Below are 26,446 nucleotides of genomic sequence, written 5' to 3' on the forward strand. Positions count from 1 at the left end.
GCTCCACACTCCCCTCCAGCCCCACCACACCCGGCACTTTTCCCTGCAACCGCAGGAAGTGCTACACCTGCCCCCATACCTCCTCCCTCACCCCCATCCCAGGCCCCAAGACGACTTTCCACATCAAGCAGATGTTCACCTGCACATCTGCTAATGTGGTATACTGCATCCGCTGTACCTGTTGTGGCCTCCTCTACATGGGGGAAACCAAGCGGAGGCTCGGGGACCGCTTTGCGGAACACCTACGCTCAGTTCGCAATAAACAACTACACCTCCCAGTCGCGAACCATTTCAACTCCCCCTCCCATTCCTCAGACGACACGTCCATCCTGGGCCTGCTGCAGTGCCACAACGATGCCACCCGAAGGTTGCAGGAACAGCAACTCATATTCCGCTTGGGAACCCTGCAGCCCAATGGTATCAATGTGGATTTCACAAGCTTCAAAATCTCCCCTCCCCCTACCGCATCCCAAAACCAGTCTAGCTCGTCCCCGCCTCCCTAACCTGTTCTTCCTCCCACCTCTTCCCTCCTCCCACCTCAAGCCGCACCCCCATCTCCTACCTGCTAACCTCATCCCACCCCCTTGACCTGTCCGTTCTCCTTGGACTGACCTATCCCCTCCCTACCTCCCCACCTACACTCACCTTTACTGGCTCCATCCCCACCTCTTTGACCTGTTTGTTTCCTCTCCTCTATCCATCTTCTATCCGCCTCCCCCTCTCTCCCTATTTATTTCAGAACCCCCTTCCCCTCCCCCATTTCTGAAGGAGGGTCTAGGCCCGAAACGTCAGGCTTTCTGCTCCTATGATGCTGCTTAGCCTGCTGGGTTCATCCAGCTCTGCACCTTGTTGTCTCTTGCTTTAGATTTGTGCCCTTTTTACTTCAGACTGCACTTATTAGAGAGATATATGGGGCATCTTTAAAACGTGATTTTTAACTACATTGATCACTGAATTAACTGAAATCTTGGCAATTCCAAAAGTAAGAGCTGATGGCTAATGTCACACTCTCTTTTGGCTAATTCTGCTCAAGTATTAATTACAAGGGTCATATGTGCTGATATCCCACTAGTATGATAACAGATTTGTTGGGTTTTTTTGTTGGCTTGTTACCCGTTTCTATTTCAGGCTGTGCTGTTCTCAGGTTCAAGCTATTCCATTGATATGAAACAATTTGATCAATACTGATTCAAAATCAATTGCCAATTTCTTATCTTATGAATACATGTATTAATAATTAACCAACTGTCCAAAATGTTTGACTACTGACCTGAATATTCATTGATATTCAATCACAGGATCTCTTTCAGTCTTTCCAATGTTACAACCATACCTGGTTTTCCTAAAACAAGGTTCAGTCGCTCAAATAGTCATCAATGTAACATTGTACCCAATGCGAGTTCCTCCACAATAGTGTTGTGTTGAGTCCATCTTGGTCTTTGCAATTTAATTCTAATCAAGACATTAAAGTAGAATGTAGTGTAATCAAGGCCCAAATTTCCAATTTCACCACAAATCCTATGTTTGTTAACTATGCCTCATTAATTTACAGGCTGAGAGCTCAAAAACTCCAGGTCTTGAGCTCAAAATTCAAGGCTGACAGTGCAGTATGAAAGTGGTGCACTTTCAGAGGTGCCATCTTTCAGAAAACACACATTAAACAGAGATTCAATCTATCCTTCCTAATCGGGTTAAAAGGTCTCATAGCACTAATTTGGAATGTGCAAGGGGACTGACCTTTGTTCTAGATAATATTTCTCTCGTGAGCAACATCACAAAAACAGATTATATGATCATTATAACACTCCCGTATGTGGGAATTTGCTGTGCATAAATACTTAAGATTATGACAGTGACTACTTTTCAAAGTGCTTCATTGGCTGTAAATTGCTTTGGAACACAGATTGTTGAAGGTGTTTTCTAAATGTTTTTGCATACTTTAAGAGGTGATTTGGTGTTGTTTAAAACTTTTCATTGCCAAAATACTAGATACATTTCTTAATGTTTAAAGAGGACCAATTTAATTTGTTCCACATGAACTTTCTCAAGGAAATTTAAAAAAAAATGTTTCAGCAGTGGGAGGAAAAAATCTACAAGGAAAGTCAGGTAAAAGGACTACTCTGACTACTTCTCAAACTCTCGGATTTGTTGAGAGACCATGTCCTTTATGCATCTATAGAAGAATAGAACTGCTTTTTGCTGACATTGTCAAATATATCATATACATTTAGTCCCAGCTTCCATCCCTTTGCAATTGTTGGCACTAATTTTCATTTTGCCAGTGCTGAAATTGAAGTTCAAATTCATTTCGACTACTGTACGACACTTGTATAAAAAAGCCAACATGTCACAACATGGAGGAACATGATAGAAGAGATGCAGAGCCTACTGCCAACAAATTCTGCAGTCACCAAGTACTCAAACTACGTTCTTTCAATAATCCAAAATATAATAGATAGCTATATTTAAAAGAAAACTTATTTAAACTAAACGTGTATACTCCAACATATTTATTTTTTGTGGGTTGAATTTCTGCCATTTTATTCAGGTATGAACAGAACACCAAATGGTTCACCAAAGACAAAGGGATGCTCTCTTTTCATAAAAGCCTGGTTACAGAGTACTATTGACAATGCCTAAGAATAGGTCACTGGTCTTCTCTCCTGTGACTTGAAAAGAAAAAGAATTGGAAATTATAGAAATAAACCTTATAATTCCTAATTAATTCCTGAAGTGCCATTAAACTTAAACCCCTAACTCTCTCTCACAGTCAATGAAAATGGGCCTTCTAACCTCATGACTTCCTTCGGCTACAGCTTTCACCCAGTACTTAGTGAGAATCCTGCTTGCGTGCAGAAGATGCCAGACAAATGGAAAAAATGAAATGAAATAGCTGGACTCATTGGAGCTCTTTTCCTCAACATCAGCACAATTGCTCATTGTGGTTTTCAGGAGACTGGAAACAAATTTCAAGTTCTTGTTTACACGGGACCCCATGTTTTCTGAATTACATCTAAATGGGGTTGATTCATTTTATTTGTCATGGCACTCCAACCTCTCACTCTGTGCCTTCTGTAGACCCTATGAAACTCTGGGAAAATCTAAATTACATTGCAAAACTACTGCTGAGCTCAGAAGATTTTCCACTACTGCCAGGGTACTTGTTGTCAGTTTCGGTAAATGACATGACCTTTTCTACTGAATTTCTAAATCACCTGACCTGTAAATTTGCTGTGTTAATGGAAATAAGTCCCCCAAAATCTTTTTTTCCTCGTGAGATACTTGAAAGCAGAGGCCATGTCAGCACTCATGAAAACCTTAGATTTGCTGTTCTTACCGATACACGGTACTGAAGCCAGTTGTTATGGCCTAGGAAACAGGAATTAAATTGTGTATTTTCTTCATCTGTACAGATCTGTATCATTGTGGACAGTCACATACCAAGGAAGCAATAAAGAACCAAGTTCACACATCCAGGTCAGGCACAAAAAACTATAAATAGTGTGTTCAATATTGTTTTACATTAAAAGTTCAATCATTTTATACTTGCCAGCAACTATTTAAATCCTGTCTGCTTCATTTTATAGATGATCGGTCTGCTTTTCCGAAGGAAAATACAACAATTCAAGACCGTTCAAATTCTTGAATGACACACATAATTCGGCCAGACAAAAAGAAAAAAGGAGATCAAGGTTGACCTACCTGATGGTCCTCACAGAGATGCAGTACTTCCACATTAGATTCCACATTGTATTGACATCACCAATTTGAGCATTTTATTCTCACAAACCATGGAGTTTTACAGTTGCAGCAAAGAGCTGCCTTCAGGAGCAAGCAAATTATTTCCTGGTGCAGCCAGTTAATGACTCTCAGGCTTGAAACAATTTCCACCACAACTCATTTAAGGAAAATGTACTAAATTTCAAGGAAACTGCATTACAAGTTTCTTTACCCAGCTTCTTGTTGTACTTGCAACATTGATTTCTTTTCCTGATTGTTGATCCTGAAACTGAAAATGTATGACGCTCACAAATTTACCAAGTAAGGTAAAAGTCCAAACAGTCCGATGAGGTTTGACAGTCGAGTTCACCACTGAGTAACATTGGCTGTCTGTGGGGCCCCTTAATATTACTTACCAGATGACAGCAACAATACACCCTAAATCATCTGGTGGGGACTGTTTAAACTCCCAGCTGCCTGAAGAATTTCCAACTTGTCTAGTACAATAAAACAGTACATATGCAGCCAGTGATGAATAGATCGGAGTTTTCTCATTAAAACATTTGACAAGAAACTGTAAATTGTGGTTTTAGAAATCATTTTCTGTGAAGTCACACTACTTGAAGATTATGCAATTTCAAAACTCAACAAATTAAAACATTTAGAGCATTATATACCCAAATCTGGAAGCATTTTACTCAACAATTTTTCTAGTGAAGTTTAGGCAATAATACTGCAAAACATGGACTGGATTTTTAAGTTGTTATACAGGAAATTCACCAGAATTGATTAACTGAGCACATTTACTTCATTAGATTCGTTAGATTTTGTATCATTGAAATTTGAAAATGTCTAAAGGATGTTTCCTCTGGCATTGTTGGGGGTGGTATCTGGAACCAGGGCACAAAGTTGCCGAGTAACCATTTAAAACAGAGAAGAGGAGGAATGGGCTGTGGAAGCCTAATCACTGAGAATATTCAAGACATCTGGATAAAGAGATATCATGGGGATGACATCGAAAACTGGTATTTAGGTAGATTATGAGCCATGATATACAATGTTAGTATAAGCTAATAGGGCAGAATGGCCTACTCCTATCTCTATCTTCCTCTATCACAAATATTGCAATTCTAATATTCCCTGAAGACCAAATGATGGAGAATGTTTCTTTTTCCACTTAAGTGTTAAATGCCATTCACACGCCTAAGACACCCTGTCCTCAATGCCAACCCATGGCAGCATTCCCCTCAATCCCTCCTCCCAGGAGGGGAATTATACCTGCTATACCATTTACAAAACCAGCTACCCAGTATCCACCATGAGCTAACCTCAGGTGCTATGTGGAGATTGAATAAACTCACAAATCGGATATACTACATACATAGGAGTGTGAGCTAATGAAAAAGAAAACCCTCCCACTTATAAACCCCTTCCAAAACTTTTACACCTCACAGTCAAGCTGGTTAAAATATCTTTCATTCAGACTCCACAAAGACGGCTAATCCTTTAACAGCCTCACTAAACTGTAAATAAAACTGAACTACGAACATGCCACAGAGTTAATTGTAGCTTTTGAAGCCAAGCATTCACATTTTTATAAAGAACATAGCTCCTAATAATACTAAAATAGTCCTTGGAGATCTTTGCCATCCTTTCAGGGCATCAACATCTATTTCATCAATTCATTTCTCCCACAACGTGGGTTAGAGCCCTTGGATCAGTCAAAATGGGGTCTGTCTGAATTCAGCGCCGAGTTCAGCAACGATCTTTAGAGTTCAGGTTTTCCTCCTGAATGAATTATGCCTTGCCTGTTTTCCCTACTGCCAAAAACTGGATTTGTCAGAATGGGAGTGTGCATGTTTTGGGGGAGGGGATAGGATGGGCGAATTCTGTATCCAGGCCTTAAATGCCATTTTCAAGTATCAAATCTGTCCCTGAAATCTGGAGACAAGTTCACGTTACAGCAATCAATCATCACTCTTCCATCCGAAAAATAAATGGCACCAGGCTTGCCACTGGCTTTTTGGCAACACAACACGCAGTGTAGTTCAAAAATTAATTCATTTTAGATTATTTAAATTCGATGAAGACTTATTTCTTCTTTGTGACGTTCACAGCAGTCACAATGCTATATTTCTTTGACAGTCAACCCCATGTACCAGTTGCTGTTCCCAAGAATATAGCCCTTTCATGCAAATTTAAAAAAAATTCAGTCAGAACAAACAGCATAAAAAAACTGAGACTTTCATACAGAATTAAGACTAATATAAATTTATCCATCATAATTCAAAGGTAACTACAGATTTAGACATCATTGGCAAGAGGAGAAAAAAAACAGTTAAGCAATTCACTTTTATAACTATGGAGCTCAAAATGGTTGTTTCTTTTTGATTCATTCATGTAATTCAGGCACCTCTGACTGGACCAGTATTTATTGCCCATCCGGAGTTGCCCTTCCGAAGGTGGTGAGAAGCCTTCTTGATTTGCGGCAGTCCACATGTTGGAGATAGATGCACAATACTGCTGGGGAAGCAGTTTCTGGATTTTGACACAGCAATACTGAAAAGGCAATACACTTCAGTCAGGATAGTGAATGGCTTGGAGGGGGACCTGCAGGTTCTGGTCTTCTCATGCATCTGTTTCCCTCATCCTTCGACATGGCGTGGGTTCAGAGAGTGCTGTCTAAGGGGCTTTGGTGAAATTCTGCAGTGCATCTTGTAGATGATCACATTTCTGAGACCGGGTGTCATTGGAGGAGAGACTGAAATGTTTTTGCATGTGGTACCAGTCAAGTGGGCTGCACTGTATTGGACAGTGACAAGTAGTTGTTGTTGTTTTTTTTTGTTTTTAAAAAAAGTGTTATTAGAGCTGCACTCATCCAGGCAAGTTAGGAGCACTCCATCACACTCCTGACTTGTGCCTAGCAGATGGGTGAATAGGTTTAGAGGAGGTCAGGACGAAGTTACATGCTGCAAGATTTCCAGCCTCTGACCTACTTTTGATGTCACAATACTTGTATAACTAGTCCAGTTCAGATCCTGGGGTTACAACTGACCAGGAAGCTGTTGTGGGGAATTCAGTGATGGTAACACCATTGACCGTGAAGGGGTGATGGTTAGATTCCCTCTTGCTGTAGATGGTCATTGCCTGGTTTTGTTTCGCATGAATGTTACTTTCCACTTGTCAGCCAAAACCTGGATATTGTCCAGGTGTTGTTGCATTTGGAGGATTGTCACAATATCTGGAAGAATTGAGGAAGGTGCTTAACACTGTGCAATCTGCAAATGCCCCCACTCCTCATAGAGGGAAGGTCATTGATGAAGCAGCTGAAGGTAGTTGAGTTGAGGACATTCCCCTGAAGAACTCTTTAGAGATGTCCAACCACCACAACCATCGTCCTTTGTACCTGGTATGACTCCAAACACAGAGCTTTCCCTTCGATTTCCATTAACTCCTCAATGCCACTCCAGTCAAGGATACAGTCACTCTCGCCTCACTTCTGGAATTTAGCTTTGTCCACATTTGAACCAAGGCTGTAATGCGATCAGGAGCAGACTGGCTTGGGTAGAACCTGAACTGAGCATTAGTGACCAGGCTGTTACCAAGTGTTACTTGATGGCACTGTTGTTGACAGTTCCCACTTTACTGATGATCAAGTTGGGACAGTAATTGGTTTTCTTTATTGTACATAAGACAGAATGGGCAATTTTCCATATTGTCGGGTAGATGTCAAAGTTGTAGCTGTATGGGAACAGCTTGGCTAGGCATCAGCTTGCTTGGAGCACCAGACTTCAGTACCACTGCAGGAATGCTGTCAAGGCCCTTAGACCTTGGCAGTATCCAGTGACTCCAACTGTTTTGGATATCACATGGATTGAATTGGCTGGAGACGGATGTCCATGATGCTGGGACCGTCAGAGACAGTCATCCACTCAGCATTTCTGGTTGCAGATTGTTGTGAATACTTCAACCTCATCTTTTGTACATATGTGCTGGCCCCTCCTATTATTGCAGACTATGTTTGTGGATCCACCTCGTCCAGTTAGTTGTTTACTTGTCCAATACCATTCATGTTTGGATGTGACAGGACTGCAGATTTAAACGACCCATTAGTTGTGAAATCACTTTGTCTTGTCTATCATTTGCTCGTTACGCTATTTGCTACACAAGTAGTCCTGTTTTGCAGCTTCACCACATTGCCTAAAAGTAAGGTGTCATGCCTGGTTCTGTTCCTGGCATGCCTTCCCTGTAGTCTTCAATGGCACCAGCATAATAAATGCTCAAAGTAGTGGTAAAATTGTACTTTTTTGATTTACCTGACACTATTAAAAGGCACTGTCCTGCCATATGGGATCTCCATTATAATCATGAGGTTATTAGAATTCTACAAAAGAAGATTTCCAAGCCACAATTCACACTTAATTATTATAACAATTCTTTGCCATTGAATTCAACCAATGGCAGCACATTTCATCAACAACTTTAGATACACAAATAGAACTTTATGAATGATAACATCACTATAAAACATGAATTACTTTGTGACTCATTCAGCTGCCAAACATTTTATGGCATGACAAGTGGATTAAAAGACATCTCAAGGTACTAATACTAGGCAATATCCAATTAAAAGGTACTTAATGAGCTTGTACACTAGTATTTAAAATCCAGGCTTTGAGTGAGCAAAAATCGAATATATGAAATAAAATGAAATTCTTGTAAATATTCCTGAACCTAGGCTTGCCAAAGGGACTTGACATTATAAGTTTACTAGATTTTTCAGTTGTTGCCATGATTTTTTTGTACCAATATTTCCAGGTCAATGAACATATTTCAAGTGTCTGGAATCAAACAATTGCTATTTCCAAGCTTGCCAAAATCTAATTCTGGATGAAGTCACTCTTGACATTTCAAGAAACACAAGAGTAAAGTGAAATAGGTAGTAATTTGTTACATGTAGGCCCTGTTTAGAGCCTTTTGAAGTGTTCTGATAAAAATTTTTTTTAAGAGGATTCAGACGAAATTTGGCAATATAGCATCTCATCATATCATGGGATGACCCAAAGCATTCATTCACAAAAGGAAAAAAGCAAGTGATAGATTCCTTCCTTTGTCGAATTATCAGACGTAGCTGGAAATGTGGAGTAATCAGATCAGGCATGATCTTAATGAATTGTAGAGCAGACTCAAGGGGCCAATTAGCCTATTCCTGCTCCTAATGCGTACGTTCTCAGCAACACTCATTGTTATACAGGTAAATACTATAGTCAATTTGCTTGAAAGCAAGATCCAAAAAAAAAATCAGTAAATTGGATGCATGACCAGACAAAGTTTCCAACAGTGCCGGCTGAGGAAAGAACCTTTTGACAAAGGCTCATCTCCCTTCTTGTGCAAATTTCCATGGATCCTCTTCAAGTACTTCTCCATGTATAGCTAATTTTTATACAGTCATTTTTTTTTAACTAATATCCAAGTTATTGCTGGTGCTGAGCAACAAATGTCAAGATATGTTAATATCTTGAACAAGAACATATGCACACAACGTTCAAAGTTCATTTTGGCTCATATATGTTAACACTAGTAAAAATTCATGCCAAAATGGGTAGATTGCCACTGGAGATGATAGAAAGTGTTGATAAAACTAAACGTTTGTGTCACGAATACCAGTTCTCACTTCCCTTCTTGGAATGCACTTGCAGAATGTTCTCCTTGTCTTTTTGACAACATGACATGAAAATCACGAGGCTTTGAAACCTTGCAAATGCTTCCAGTTCTTCACATCCTATGCACAGCATTGGCTGAGTCCAAAGTAATACTTTGCAGGGGTTGATGTGACTTGGTTCAGGCCGTGATAATTTGGGGATCATATTTAATTTTAATATAATCTGCATTGCTAGACTTTTAAAATCTTCAAGATGACCTGTGGGCCCACAGGTCCAAGAACTTCCTGCTCCTTATGTCATAGAATCCTTCAATTTATCTGAGTTAGCAGATAGGCTTTTAATTTTATGTGGCACCATCAATGCATTGCTCCCTCAGTACTGCAAGGAAATATTTGCCTAGATTTTACACTTGTGATTTGAAGCGGAGAGTGAAAGAAAAGGTCATACAGAGCAGGCACTGAAGCTTTGTTTTACTTGTTCTATGTAGACTTTGCTGGCCAGGCAGCATTTAATACCCTTGGAGTTGGTGTGGTCAGCCTCTGCCTTGAACCACTGCAGTCCATATCCTGCAAGTACACAAAGTACTGTTAAATTCCAGGATTTTGATCTCTACAGTAAGCTATTTGTTGCCATGATTATGCAAGAGATAAACAAAATGTTATATTTAATTCTTGAGGAAGTCTTAGGCGGTAAGTACTATATGGGGATTTTTTTCTATATTTAATTTCCGAGAGGTTGACTTCTGCCTTTGTTCAAGCATGTCCTACTGACCTTTCCAATGCCAAGAGGCTCTCATATCACCCACACTTATTCAAAGCAGGTGGAAATTTATCCATTTCTTGAGTTTTGGTAATCATGGCAATGACAAGAAGCTAAGTGCAACTAGCCCCTCTCAACCACAAAAAATGGCTATGGAACAACTGCAATTCTTTCGAGCCTGCAGACATGCCAGTGGTCAGCTGATAATCCTACTTTATCCCACCTGAATCATGAACTGTGTGCGCTGAATGGCTAGGGCCAATATCCAAAAGGCAAGTCAAATACTATTGCAGAATTTTAAAAAACACTTACATTTCACATCAACAATATTCCATCAAGGAGATTTGAATAGTATTTCTAGTCAATGTTCAACATACTGGAGTTCTGATGATAGTTCATTCATCCAAATTGTTAGCTCTGTCCCTCACTATTTATGCTGTAAAACCTGAGTATTTCCAGCACTTTTTTAGTTCAAAACACTGTATTTAATTGGAAAGAATTGGTTAAATATTAGATTTCAATTTGTTCCAAACTAAAACTAAGTTTAGCATGAGGGAACAAGTACAAGTTTCAGCATTCCACTAACACTTAAGATTTACCAGACTCCACTCACAAAGATCACTAACTGTTGAAACCTCTCCATAAAATGTCTAGTCGGTTATTGAACAATCATTAATCATCATTGCATGATCCAAAGAACATCTGCTCTCTTAACAGGTTTTACCTAATCAGTACCTCTGCCCATCAGATCAGGATGGTACCAGATTTGGTTGCAGGTCTGTGCTCAACAGCTTCTGAACTGCTTTAGTCATGAGGTTTCATTGTCTTAGTCAAGGACAGCTCAGTGACTGCACGGTATCTTTGGTTTAAACATTTATATGGATGAACTAACAATATTAGTTAGGTGTTTTGCTTGGCCGGGTATTAAAAGTATCTGCCTCTCCATCATAAAGTTCGGTAGGTGGCCACACTTGATCTGGTTTAAAACTTTTCATCAGGTCCTTCCCAGGGAAAATAAAATAATCTGAACACAAGGCTTTCCAAATTGGGAGAAATTAATCCCACTTCTCACTATTTGAATTGCAACTCTTCGCAATCAAAATGACTTTTACTGTGATCATAGTTGAGCAATCCTAAAGTCATGCACAGTGCAACAGTCATCCAGACAGTACGGAGGAGACTGGATAACCTCCAGAGACGTATGAGGGGAAATGGAAAAAGGAGAAAATTACAGCCACCTAATATACATTCTACATTTATAGGTCAGAGTTTTCCAATTCTGTGCTCATCAGTCTACACATCCCTCAACTTAAGTGAATGAGTGGAAAAATACCACGCTGTTAAGCACAGAAGCAGAGATTTTCTGATTATAATATTCAAGTGTATTATTAATACTCTGCACATATCACTTCACTTCAGCACAGCAGTATGTTAAGTAATGAAATACTTCACAATAGATTTTTTATTAAAAATGTTCCTTCACTGTGGGGCAGTTTTTAAACAATTCATGTTCCTGCGAAGCCATGCAAGTATGATAATTCCACTGCATTAATCATTTTGTTAATATCACCACCTATTAAAGAGGGAAAGGAACAAATACACATCAATAACTTATATTTCAAAAGAAGATTTAACATAATGAAACATCCCCAAGATGCTTCCCAGAAACATGATAAAACATACTATGATATAGAGCCAAGTTCAGAGATATTAGTTCAGCTGACCAAAAGCTCAGCAAACAAGGGACTTTTAAAGAATGGACTTAAAAAGGGTGAAAAAAAAGAGTACTGAGGCAGTGGAATGGAGAGGGAATGGAAGAGCATGGGGCCCCAGCATCTAAAGGCATGGACCAAAAAAAGTAGAGCAGTTATAACTGGGAGTGGACAATAAATCAGAATTAAAGACAGTTGAGGGAATGGAAGAGATGAGAGAGATTTGGGAGGGCAAGGCCATGGAGGAATTTGAAAACAAAGATGAGATTTCTAAAAGTCAAGGTGTTATATTGCTGGAAGCCAACATAAATTATTAAGCATAGGGCAATGACGAACAGAAACTTGGTGCAAGTAAAAAAGTATGATTAAGCGTTCCAGCAGCAGATGGACTGAAATGGATGAAGTTGGGTGATGTTGGGGAAGGTGAATGGGATTACAACGAGACTTAGATTTGAAGGCAGCTCAAATGGTTGAATGGGGCTGAATGGTCTTTTTTGTGGCACGTAATTAATGCTATTCAATGTTATTCCATATGAAATACCAGAGTACACAGTTGTATAGATTCCACTGAATAATGGCATTACGAGCTCTTTCAAGCACAGATAGCACTTGGTAAAACTGTTTGATGAACAAGAAAGGCTAAGTGCCAGAAATTAAAAATTGATCAAACTTCAAACTTTGCAAAAAAAAGATGTTCAAGTTTGATTAAAAAAGTGCTCTATCATTTCTACAAGGACATCAAACAACTCAAGAGGAAACTAAGCGACTGCTGATAATGAGTTATGACAACATTCTGGGGCTGAGAGACTCTTATTTGTTCAGCTTCAAACAACAGTACACCACAGAGAATTCTTTTATAGGGTCAAAGGCACGGGATCAAAGGCATTATCAAAACAAACCACTTTCAATTTTTCTTTGAAAAACAAATTTCAAAGTTAAAACAGGCATAAAATTACGGGCTAATATAATTTTTATTTTTCAAAAATAAAAATGTAAATGTAATGCTCACAACAAAGAGAAAGTAGGATAAGTTGAGAAAGCAGAAAGCTGTCTTGAATCTCTAAAGAGCTTATGAACCAAATGACCAGAAACTCACTTCCATATTGCACAGTGATTGTAGCCGAGGAAAGAAAAAAAATTCAAGGCTCTTCACAGGGCTGAACCTAAATCGATACTAGGAACAGTAATAAAACTCTCGGTCAAATAGCTGAGCTTCAAGGAGGGTAATCAACGTGGAGAAAGACAGGCAATGACCTGGAGGAGTTCAGGAAGGGAATTCCAGACTCTGAGGATGAATGGACTGAAGGCACAGCTGCCAACAGTGGGGTGGAAGAGCAGGTGAAGGATTTAGAAGAGGTCAAAGTCAGAGGACTTGAAAGTTCAATGAGTGGTAGAAGGTTACGGAGATCGGAAACAGCAAGGCAATGAATGGATTGCTAAACAAAGACAATTATTTTAAATTTGAGGCAGCAAGTTACCAGGAATCAACATAAGTCAGCAGGGGAAGAAATGATGGGTGAGCAGCACAAGGTAATTGCAACAGAGTTTAGGATGAATCATAGATCATAAAGGTTGCAGACCGGGAGGCTGCCCAGAACATCACTGGAATTGTCGAGCCTAGATATGACAATGTATGAAGGAGTACATCAACAGCAAATGGTCAGAAGCAGAATCTACTTAACATGTTGAAATCTTTAATAAACTGTAAAGATGTTTTTTTTTAAAAAAAAAGCAACATACCAAATTACTTAACAAATCTTTGTACATTTACCACCATTTATTGATAATCCGAGATAACAAGGTGTAGAGCTGGATGAACACAGAAGAAGGGTCTAGGCCCGAAACGTCAGCCTTCCTGCTCCTCTGATGCTGCTTGGCCTGCTGTGTTCATCCAGCTCTACACTTTGTTATCTCGGATTCTCCAGCATCTGCAGTCCCTACTATCTATTGATAATCCGAAGCAGCTTCTGAGCAGATACTATAATTCGTTTTAAAAAGTGTAAGTTACAAAACTGCAGTTTCTTTATTGATTGATTCACTCCATTGACTCCATTTCTGCTAGGACTCATTGATGCCGTATTTGGTCAAATACTTTTTTAGTATCAAGGATAGTCATCCGCATTTCCTGTAGAGTTCAGCTCGTTTAGCTACAATTTGGATCAAGGTTGTAATGCGATCAGGAGCCGAGTGGACCTGGCAGAACCCAAACTGAACGTCAGTCGATGAAAAAAAGTTACATTATTGAAATGCTATTCATCAATCATGCCATAGCCAGATCATGCTCCATACCCCATAGAGTAATTATGGATATTTACTAGCAGAGTCAAATACATAGCACCAAAAAATGTGCAGACTTCATACAGAAACACGTAAAATGATACTTCCTAATATAGTATATGAGAAAATACAAGAACACCAACCACAAACAGTGACATCTGTATCGAACATGGAATTAAAATTTCCTTAAAGTGACCACTTATTGCAGAAGTTTGAAACCAGACAGTTTCTGATTTAATTACTAATTCGGTCTCTACCAGCTTAGCCAGGAAACCTCTAAATACAATTTTCTTCCAGGAGGAGGAAGATGGATGTCATTACAGTCTTTAAGTAGGATTTCTGCATAAACCAAAACACACGTCTTGTCTACAATTATCACAAGTTAAGATGTTTGAGTGATGATTGCAATAATTAATAATTTAAAATATCACAAATGAAATATTTGATTTAGTAAATTACTCCTGGATAGTTTTGAACAAAGGTACTAAAATGAAATTTAGGGTGGCATGGGGGAAAGAAACATTGTTTGTATTATATGGATGTTGGGAGATTGACAAAACAATTATACTGAACATTTAACAGCTGTCAAAAAGACAGCTGAAGTATAAAACTCAAAAAAGCAATACACTGCTTAATCTTAATTACCCACTGTATTGATCAGATCAGACATCATTCTATATTTTCCACAATTATTAGCTTTAAAATCATAGTAACAGTAACTGTTTGTGCCTAAGTGACATTCCATGCAAAACAGTACAAAGTTGACTGCAGCAGTTATTTAATATTGAACTTACAGTTCCTATTTACAGTACTTAAAATATTCAGAAAGAACATCCAGTTTTAAATAGGTTTATGTTGACTTCTACATACATTGATTGATATGCTTTCAAAACAGATCAAATATATTTTGTCACAACAATTATAGAAGATGACAGAAGGTAGTGTAGATAAATGCAGCAAATTTAATTTATACCATAAATACTGCAGATGCTGTAAAGCTGAAAACCAGAAATGATGGAAGTACTCAACATGCCTGACAGTAATCTATGGAGATGAACAGAGTTAACCAGCAGAATTTACTTTCCCAGAAGATTTTGAATCTGCCATCAGGCTCAAATAGAGGTCAAGAAGACTGCACTGTGGGAGAACATAGAACATAGAAAGTTACACCATTGTGATTTTTCCCAGTTTGGTCAAGTAAACAGGGTCAGGGCGGGCTTGCTATCCAGTTAAGGATGATAGAGAGGTTTTCAGAGCCATTGGGCTAAAGATCTTCCAGCTTGAAAGCAATAACCAGATGTCTTTCAAGCAAAATGAAGGAGATGGCACTTGAAAAACAAATGGATGCAAAGAACCAACAAGGAGGCCAGAACTGCAAATATCACAGCCACCTACTTTCATGCCTGCTCGGCCTGCACTAAAAAAACTGCCCAAGGGGATGCAAAGGCAACATCAGAAACTGCCAGGAAGCGTTCTCGAAACAAATAAAACAAGAAAGAAAATGGGTGTTTTTGGAAAGTTGCAGCAACATATAGGAAACAAAAGCTGGCTTATTCATGTTGAACTGAGATGTGAAACCTACCAGTACTGCTGCATACAAGAGTTGTTGCACCATTAAGAGAAAGGAAACAATGGCAGTGAAGCCAGTAACATGAGCTGGGTCAAATCAGAAGCTGAAAGCAACTGCACAGCCAACAGGCCTACGGCAAGCAGGAATGGAGAGCACTCCAGGTTGGCTGGAGTGAATGTGCATGCCAAATGAACCTATTTAGGGCTGGGATGCTTGCCAAGTAATTTTACAGGACACATTGTTATGATCAGGAAACTTGTGATTAAAAATCAAAATACAAACAGGTTATGATCGGGGCATTTAGGTTCACTGTAGCAGAGGATGGGAATTGTCACTGGTGAATCTGTGATTATCAATACCATTATACAAATAATGTGATAGTCTTGGAACGACATTCAGGGTGCTCAGACGCTTCTTGCTGTCGCAATCTCAGTACAATACTGGTTGAGATTTGGTTAACTCAGTTGGCTCTACAGCTTGTTCGTAATGCAGAGTGATGCCAACAGCATGAGTTCAACTTTTGCAACAGCTGAGGGTACCATGAAGAACACTCCTTCTCACTTCTCCCCTCACCTGGTGACCCTCAGGTTAAACCACCATCAATCACCTCTCTCTGATAAGGCAGCAGCCCTGTGGTCTGGTAAGACTACAGCAGCTTTACTTTTTAATCTGGTGCATTCCACTGGAAATTCATGTATATGAATGTTCAGGATATTTGTGAAGCCCCATTTATGCTCACACATGAGGATTATTTAAGGAAGGAAACAGAAGACTATCAGAGTCAGAGTCAGCAACTGGCTTCTTCAGTTGAGAGACAAGGACAGCAAAGCAAAGTGAAAAGGAGAGAAAACGTGGAAAAGAAAACAGAAGTACAAGTAGTAGTGAGAAGGCACAAGAACATAATTACAAATTCAAAGCAGCAGGCACTGAAAATTTAATGATACTGCCAGAATCAAATGTTCACTCCACTAAGATTTAAAACTTTCAAAATGATCCAGCATTGCACCAAGTTAATATCTCAAAACAAAACAATCTGTGTGGTCTGTTCCGCCCACTCCATCTTGACAACAATCAAGGAGAAGTAGAATCTTATTGATCTTTCAAGCTCATTCAAAGGATAGTTCATGATATTCATGCTTTGGTGGGAAGAAGGGGAACTTCATTGAGAAAGAGACTTGAGACAACAGTTCACTTGTTGTAGCCAAAGTAATCGCTGCTCTACATTAATCAAAAATAGCAAACGTATGCTTCAGCTTGGGGCCTTCACAATGCCAAAGGAGAAACTCAAGTTGGCCGCCTCCTTTTCCGGCTCTTATTCACTGTCCACCCTATCATTAGCTAATAATCCTAATTGGTTTTAATCAGTCACAAAAACAACACTCCTTTGGGGAGTGCTGTGTGCAATGTAACTATAACATTGTTTTTTTTTTGGTAGCTATAACGTAAATTGCTACCATAGCAGCAAGCAACAATGAGCTTCATTGGCATTACCCTCACATTAAAGCTGTTCTTTAGAAATCAACTTGCCAGATGAACGGTAAAACTTTCCAGTCTGAAGCTTCAAAAGTATCAAGTTTCAAAGTTCACTCAGAAGATTTTTAAATCAAGGATGTGTCTCAGTATATTGATGTCATTCATTTTGTTTTCTCAAATTCATGCGTTTTCTAATAGGAATTAACTCGTCACAAAGACCAAATATTTCATGGATCAGAAACATTGAACAAAATCAGATCCAATTCTTTGCAACACCCTTTTCATTAAATATGAAAGCCTGTTTTGGTGTTAAGCTATGCTCATGTTTGAATTTTATGCAGCTGTAAAAGCACATTTAATTTAATTAATTCATTCAAGCACAAAACAAGCTTAATGCAACACCAAAACTGATAATTATAGATTTCATTCTTTTATACAATGATTACAATCCACATTGATTGTCCCCTACCCCTGACCACTGAAATTATACAATTCAAATAGTGCCTTACCTCTTATAAAATCCATGGATTGGTTGAAGACACAAGAATTGCCAATAATCCAAACAGAAAGTTTTTAATTTCAACATTTTTTAAATTGTTGTTCTTATTTGAGGTTGTTTTGAATAATTCCCTGCTTTGGTTTCAGGATTAGGTTCACATCAGCACTTACGTGCACAAAGGAGCTCAATATTCTTCCACAAATCTCAGCTTCATTCTTCAAAAAGCTAATATTTACAAGAGACGGTCACGTTGCTTTTATTCGTATTTACATTCCTGGGCTAAAAAAAAAACTTATGACAAGGACAACAGCACGTGTGTACCTTAGTTACTGCATTTTGTAAATCGACTTTCAACGTCTACTCAACATATTAAGCATGGCAATCAGTACCTCTTTGTCATCTGAAGCCTGCTTTTACCATGCGATTTTAATCCAGGCGTGAGAAATTGCAAGTGTTCACTGTTTCCTGGATTCCCAAAGATGCATCAGCAAATGCTGATTTTTGGACAAATGCATGATCATTTTCCATTTGAAACCAGAAATCTCAAATGCAGACGTTTTTTCCAGAAGAATAAGAGGCTCAAATGCACTAAGTACAGCACAAATACAACTGCCTTCACCAGGCACTTGAATTCAGAACTACAGCTGCTCCATTGTCTGCCACTGACTATGAGAATTGTGGCTGTCCTAGTAACCCAGAATGACAATGAAAACAATACGTTACTCAATCAGGGTGTTAATTATGCCTTATCTAATTCCCAGTACCCTTTGCCAATCAGCTTTGAGCAGACAAACTAATCATCTGTACCACATGGTGCTCAGTGGGCAACCTCCCAACAGTAGGAGGCTGCAAGCTAAAGCTTTATAGATAGGCTGATGGCCGTTGCTATAGCAACTGGATCACATGGATAAAATCTGAAGTGGAGCATGGGTGACAGTTCACACTAATTCTAAAATAATGGAGTTATTTGTACAAAAGTGCAGACATGACAAGCTATAATAGAACGACTAATATTAGTCATACACAAGTTAAGTTTTAACATTAAGTTTACAAAAGAACATGTATGATTTGCATTTTGTTGATTTCAACAGTCCCTTAATGTGTCTCAATTTTCCTTGCATAACAAAGAGAATCCCTCAAAGTTTTGCTCCACTTTTGGAAATGGCTTCAGCACAATGCATAAAGTAACTTCAAAGTGAAGATTCTTCATGTTTGTCATTGAAATCACATTCAAAACAAATACCTTTGGTGTCCAACATTAAATGTTACTTCACATCAGTTGGAAAAGATGCCAGATGGCAAACGGTGGATCTGCCCTTTTGTTAACGTAACTTTCCTGACACAAGTGATTTAAGAATCTGCAGCAATCATGGAAGAGATCATTTACAGTACAGCATTATTGCCACAACGTAACATTACAGAGGTGCTCTAAAACCGGTCAGAATCAAAAATACAAACAGGCTGACAAATGCCATTGTTTTTCTAGATTTGTGCTATGATATTTAAGTTTAATTTTAAGATTTGTTCGTATGCTGCCATGGTGATTAGAAAATGTGCAGTAAGTGAAATGAAATGCAAAATAAAGAATTTATCTGATACGTTATCATGTCAGAGGAGATATAGTTTTTAAACATGGGACCACTACAGCTTATAACAACCTTCCAGCTTACTGCCATCAAAACCAACTGCAATCAAGTCATCATTTCCATTCTTCATTCTCTTCCTCCTTTCCCATGATAAAAATATCATTCATTTGTGCACACTTTAGCCTCTTTTCTCTCCATCTCTTCGTAGTTTCTCCAAGTTCACCTCAAAAGTTTATCCTTTTCACTTCAAATAATTCTAGTTTCTAACATGCATTTAGAGTTTTTAAACACCACAAATTCCCAAAGCGCTTCAAGAAGCATTGTCAAAGAAAATTTGACACCATGTCACATGAAAAAATGTTAGGTCAGATGACCAAAGCGAGAGAGGTAAGCTTTAAGAAATGGCAGTAGGTTGAGAGAGAAGGTAAGGTGTTTAGGAAAGGGAATTCTAGAGCTTTGCTGTAAGGAACAAGAAAACCACAGTTGCTAATGAAGTGACTAAAATCAAGCAAATGCAGTCTTCCAAAATTGAGTCCAGAGATCTCAGAAGACTGCAGGGCTGGAGGAAGTTAGAGAAGTGGAGAGGGACCAGATTGTTGAGTAAATCTTAAAATCTAAGCAATGCGGTGATCAGTGGAAAACGGGCAATATTTTTGAATCAGATTTGTCAAAATTCTTTTAGTAATGGTCAATGACATGAATGCAGAACTTTTTCGTAAAGAAAAGATGAAGTACAGTGGCAATCTTAGTGTGCTGACCACTCCTCTGAAAAATCTAGTCCAATACTATTTCCTGCAATCTGCCAAGTTCAGCTCACTCAGTCTCAGTGTAGTACTGAACAACTGTGGAACATAAACCCACATCCTGCCTGCAATACATATTAAAAGGTCCAACCACACTTCTGGAAGAAACTAAGTCCTTGTGATGTTTTAGGATTAGATACCTCGCTAAAGAAAAGCCACCACAGCAAATCAATGTTTATCAATAACTGACCTCTCCAAAAAGAGCTGCCGTTCTACATCATAGGCTGTAAGTTCACCCACCTAACTGCTCAAAAGTAATTCAGTGTGCGGAATGCTTAGATTGTGCCAATAATGCAATTAAACACTTTGTTACAATACTACAGACTTGTCAGCTCAAAGCTTTTCATAATATGGATGAGCCAAAGCTCAAGTATTTGATGATTCACATCATGATGGGAAGAGAGAGAGACAGAAAGGGAGAGGGAGAGAGAGAGATGATATTAATTTGATTAAGTAGGTATTGCTTCTTTAAGCATGATGCAGAAAGATCACTTGCATGATTTTAACATTCAACATCAAAAGAAGAATGTAAGTAATATTCAGTATTCAGACTCAAAGTAAGTATGACTGTGGGAATGAAAAAGAGGATACCAGTCAGTCCCTCAAGCCTTTTCAATCTTTCAGTAAGATTGTGGATGATCAGATTGTGGCCATAATCCACTTGTGAAACAATCCCTGTGCCCCCGTAGCGGTCTCCCTTGCCAAACAAAAATTCATCTCAGCCTTGAATATATTCAAGGACTTAGTTATAGAATCAAAATTATTATCTCTGCCAGCGTCTCCTGCTTTATTTCACACTGCATTGACAACAGCATTTGCAGCCATTGATCAGTTAGTACAAACTTCCATTTCACTTTCTGATTTTTGTGAAATATTGCAAAACCTCTTTTCAAAATAAAGTCACTCTATTTTAAGATTTCTGACGGTGGCAGCAAATGGGGATCATATGGCACTTATGCCAAAAGACTATTGTTGATTTAACTTTCAAGGCGTTCAATTTACAGAAGTTGGAAACACAGCATTACATTCAAATGAGTTTAAGGAAAAATTTTTAAAACTTTAGAATTCTGTAAGTATTCACAACGCTTGAGACAAAGATGCTTAATGCAAGTCTAAGAAGTTGTCAGCTCAGAATATACAATAGTGCAATTAATACATCTTTTGGCAAATAATCGAAAAGTAAAAGAATAGAGAAATAAAATAGCCTCTCAAACGTGTACCATCATTCAATGAATCAAAGCTGACCTGAACCGTATGCTGCACCCAACTGCTCTGGCTCTATCTCCACTGGATTTACAAAAATCCATCAATTCCAGATTTGAAATTACAGCTAGCACCTCGTACATTTTTCATGTCACATTTCCAACATCCCCAATATTCTACACCCTGTGTCATGGGTAGTCTGGCTTTGATTTTTCAGTTTTGTTCTCCTATCAGCAGGAAAGGCATTTCTCTCCATGCACTTTATCAACTGGATGAAAAATCCCCCAAAAACTAATCAAATCACCCAACATTCCCAGGGAATAGAGCAGAGTGTATGAAATGTTTCCTATTTCTTTAAGCCTTGGTAGCATGTTGGTGATTCTGTCCTGCACACCTTTCAAGGCCAGTAGATCTCTTCTGAAGTACCATGTTGAGAACTGTAGGCATCATTCTTATATACTTCAAATTCTCCAGTTAGGTTTGTTAGGTGTGATTTAGCCATGACAAAACCATGCTGGCTCTCTATAGTCAGTTCAAATCTTGAGGCATTCTGTCCTTCTGACTTTCACAATAGATTTCAAAAGCTTCCTTACAACAAACATGAATAATTGGAATATAGAATGAAGGGAACACTAAGTCAGACTGGCAAGCCAACGAGACATGGGAAAAGAAAAGCTGACCTAGGAACAGGGAGCTTACTCAACTCAAATACATTTCATCAGAATACTGGCCAAGAAATATTTAGCCAAGCTGCTAAAACAAAATCTCCAGCATCGGCAGTTCCTACTATCTCTGGTATATTTGAAGTTTTCTTCACATTTTTAAGTTCTGTGGTAAATTGAATTGGGCAAGAAACTTCCTGTGGCTTATTTGATATCTTCACTTGTTGTATTGCACAATAAAGCAGCTTAACAATCGCCTCAAAATTTTCAGTCCAACTTCAGGAAACTTGGCAATGTATGTGAGGATGTGTAGATCAGTCACTGCATTCAATTAACAAAATACAAAATTTCCATGATCAAACAGCAAATGCCACAATTATTAAAATACAACATCCAATGAATTGTCAACTGATTAAAATTTTAAATCATTTGGATTTCTTTTGGGAGAGAACATCAGTTCGAAAGGAACTAGCTTAGTACGAGCTGGCTAATTCTGGGGTTTGATCCCAAGAGTTTCTGTTTACTTGTGTTTGGAGAAAGAAGTTTATGTAGAAACAGTTGCAGAAATAGCTATTAATTATGAAAGCATTGGATGAAGTATAGCTGCAATGAAATACTCTTCAGTTTTCTCAAATATTTGATAATTCAAACACATCAGACTGAATATTAAACTTTTCCGAGACAACATTGAGCTGAATAGAAGTTTTATAAATATTATGAAATTAAACAGAGTGAAACAAAAGTTTGCTCTTTTGTGGTCAATTGCTGACTATTGGCAGTGACACTTGGAATGGGTTTGCATTGTTCTGCCTCAGGATTTATGCAGTGCAGGATTTATATATCTAAACTAGATTCAAGTAGTGATTACATATATTTATTACATATTTTCATTGTCTACTTAGATCACTGGAATTCCTGTATGATGACCTCTATATTTCTAGCCGAAAAAAAGTTTATTTTCCATACACTTAAAAGTCAATCCCATCTTACCGCCATAGCATGAGGACATTTTTGCATTTGTACTCAAACTCAAACTTTTCACCCCAATAATGCAAGCTTTACCAACTGGTATCTTATAACTGGGTGAAAAATGTTATTCAAGGTATGGTTCCGGAAGGATTACTGCTCTAAACTGAATTAAGCTCCACCCAATCTGATAATGTTCTGCCCAAGTCCTTGTTACATCTTAGGATCTCAAAGATGATGGTCCTGTTCGAGGCCTCCTTGTACAAGATCCATCTTACCAATGTAATGTACATCTGATGGTTAGCATGCAATAAGCTACATCTGGTTCAGGTGCATTTTCTCATTTGGTTGTCAAGTGCTTATCCTCTGCTACTTTAGACCCAGTCAGAAAAGGAGATGGCAGTAATCTACCCAATTACATTGTGCAATGCCAACCACTGCTACTCATATAACTCGGTGCCAGTAGTGGTCATCTGAAGGTTTGCTCCAGCTGCAGCATTACGACATGTGATCAAGCAGACAATACGGGTTTGTGTTGCAAAGGTGGGTGGGAATTTAAGACATGCCCTTTCTTCATCCTTTGTCAGATGCGATTGACAATGAACTTGACAGGTTTTAAATTGCTTTGATTATGGTTAAGAGCATCCTGTGTATTTAATTTATTCAATAAACCTTGTCACATTAGTTTAACTTAAACTACTGATCATTTTTTCACATTTTCAAACCAGCCAACACTTATACCTGTCTAAAATGAGCCATTGGTCCAAATCAATCTGTTTATGAAGGGATTTTTCATGGTTTTAAAGGTCGGTTTATATGCCGCTGTCTGTGGTACTTGCTTCCAGTTGGCACAGGAAACATGATGATCAAGTCCTCGGAGTTATTTGTTCCCTCTTCTAAATAAGAAACATCTGGTGTTTTTTTCAGCAATGATTTCATTGTTTCATTTAACAGAGTTAACTGAATTTAAATCTACTGTCGACATACTCCACACCCATACTGTTCAAATAATTTGATATTTTCCACCTTTAAAGGCTGAAAGCCATTAGTTTAAACCAGGCTATTAGCCTAATGCGAACATAAACATTTCACTAAAAACCTCACACCAATCCTCAGCTGTATTTTGACAGCACTTTATGCAGCTGAGTAATTGGTGTTATTATGCCGTCTTTGTCTCCAACAGCTGAGCTTCCAGTTTCCTCAGGCTTTCCTTTAGGTGATACCAGATGACAACATGCAAACCCTTATTGTGGTAAATATTCAACTTGGAATAAGATTTTCAGTTACAACATTAAACTGTCTAGATGGAGGTAGATATATCACCAAAATCAAGATCTAATTTATTGCATTACACCATGATAAATTTTCAGAATACTTCTAAAACATTGTTTATCCAGGATCAAAATGACAGTGTAACCATATTTTACTATTTCAGAAATACCCGCTCTATAAAGTGACACAGCTAGAGGTTTGTTATCTAAATTAGAAGAGAGTACCCAGATAGAGAAAGGTCAGTAGACGTTAAGTTTGTAGTTTAAGCATAGCAAACATACAATTCATAAAATGGATTTGTTCTAAATAATCTCATCAATCCAAAACCTATATTCAGATATCTGACCCATAAATTAGGAACTAAAAATTATCAAAACCATTTTTGACCAATGCACACAACATGAAGTGAATTCAACATAAAGTGAATTCCTGGTACAAGTGACAAATTGCTACATCCAGTCACTTTAATGACTAAAGCACAGCTCAAAAGGTGAAGGTGAAGTCAGAGTCATATAGGGCTGCTTTCATTAGAGAGACATATGACTGGCGGTGGTTTAAGCCAAGGGTCATCACACCTCAGGCAAGGGGATAGGTGGAGGAGAAGTAGAGTCCCTCGTGGTAACCTCAGTTGGTGCAGGCAGTAAATCAAAATGTCAGCTGCCCATTTTTTGAATATAAATCTTGAAATAGTGTAAGTTATTTATATGCACAATTTCACTATCTACAATTATTTTTAATAAATTGATTACTACAGCACAAATAATTAAAAAACAAAAATGTGGCTCAATGATGGAGGAATCAATGAAATACAATGTACAGTCAGTATTGGGCTGCTGACCAATAAGAACCAAGACTTCAGAAACTAAAACAGGAAATGCTGAAGCGACTCAGCAGGTCCAGCAGTATTTGAGAACAGAGAAACAGAGTGAATGTTTTGAGTCCAATTCACCTCTTCCTTAAAACTCGAAACTAAAACTTTAGACTTGAACCGAACATGAAATACCCTGACTAATTACTTCTTTGTAGAAATATAAATGGTGATGTGGGATGGGGGTATCATTTAAATTGTCTGTATTTCCAGAACTCTGTTTCAGGGAGTTACTGAAAATAGCCACTGCCTTTTAAATTTTATCCAATACATTAAAATCATTCAATTGGATAAACAGAATATCTTTCCATTTCGGGTTTTAAGATGACAGCATCCCGTAATTTCTCGATAGATTTCTCAATATATAACTTATGGCAATATTATATAGAATTTCTGCATGGAAGCAGCTCAGATTATTTGTGGAAAATCCATTTTCATGTGAATCACAGTTTTAAATGGTGTAACTCAGATTCTCTGAAATTAGCCTCTTAAAGACTTTATGTTTGCATTGACCAGACCTGCGCAAGTGTTTCATGATACAGGTCACATCACTACAGCAAGCCAGGAGGCATATTAGTACCATACAGCATAGATTTTGTAAATCCATACAAAAAATGTATATTCATTTACACATAGTTACCCAGGTTACCCACTCTGCACACAACTATTCTCATGCATTAGCAAACACATGCACATTGTAATCGGCTGCTCATTTGGATGATGTTTCTTCTCCAGGAATGTCATTCCCATGCCACTTGATGGTGCTGTAACAGTCACTGTTCCATGTCCATTGCTGGGGTGCTATGGACTTCTAGAATTATTGGGTGCTCTGTAGTCTGTTCAATGACCAATCCATACAGAAACAGAAAAGTGGAAAGAGTGGGCCATTTGAGCCTGCTCTGTCATTCAATATGATCATAGCTGATCATCCTATTCAGCACCCTGTTCCTGCTTTTGCCCCATACCTTTGGCCCAGAGAACAATATCTAACCCCTTCTTGAAAACAGTCAGTGTTTTTGGCCTTAACCAAAGAGAATTCCACAAGCCCACCACTCTGGGGGAAGAGCTTTCTCCTCATCTCAGTTTTAAATAGCCTATCCCATAACCTTAGACTGTAATAGTTGGTTCTCACTTCTCAGTCATTAGGAACATCCTTTCTGCATCTACTCTTTCTAGTCCTGTTAGCATTTTACAGATTTCTCGGAGATTTCCCCCTCAATATTGTAAGCTCCACCGAATATAGTCCTAAATATAGTCCAACGCAGTCTCTTCAATTGTGCCATCCCAGGAATCAGACTGATTAGTCTTTGCTGCAATCCCTCCATTGCCAGAACATCCAACTTCGGATAGGATGACAAAACTGCATACAATACTCTAGAGATAGTAGGAACTGCGGATGCTGGAGAATCCGAG

General features: G+C 38.4%; 1 protein-coding gene and 1 long non-coding RNA gene across 7 annotated transcripts in view; one reads left to right on the plus strand and one right to left on the minus strand.

Moving 5' to 3' along the window:
- The window catches only part of LOC109928116 (IQ motif and SEC7 domain-containing protein 1-like), a 440,048-nt gene that overhangs the window by 157,671 nt on the left and 255,931 nt on the right, over nt 1–26,446 (minus strand). Inside the window, exon 1 of one of the 6 annotated variants that reach the window (XM_048606298.1) lies at nt 18,063–18,361. The exons of 3 other annotated variants lie outside the window; for them this stretch is intronic. In XM_048606298.1, coding sequence (XP_048462255.1) covers nt 18,063–18,073 — 11 coding nt within the window. In that variant the 5' untranslated portion in view covers nt 18,074–18,361. Of the gene's footprint in view, nt 1–3,702; nt 4,193–17,683; nt 18,362–26,446 lie in introns of those variants that run through there. 2 more of the 6 variants (XM_048606293.1, XM_048606296.1) reach the window with 2 other exon arrangements.
- LOC125485103 lies at nt 3,372–4,301 on the plus strand. The gene is made up of 2 exons (XR_007263871.1): nt 3,372–3,477; nt 3,588–4,301. It is a non-coding gene; the product is annotated as an uncharacterized LOC125485103 (long non-coding RNA).

This window comes from Rhincodon typus, chromosome 16 (assembly GCF_021869965.1).
Source record: "Rhincodon typus isolate 14 chromosome 16, sRhiTyp1.1, whole genome shotgun sequence".
Classification (NCBI taxonomy): domain Eukaryota; kingdom Metazoa; phylum Chordata; class Chondrichthyes; order Orectolobiformes; family Rhincodontidae; genus Rhincodon; species Rhincodon typus.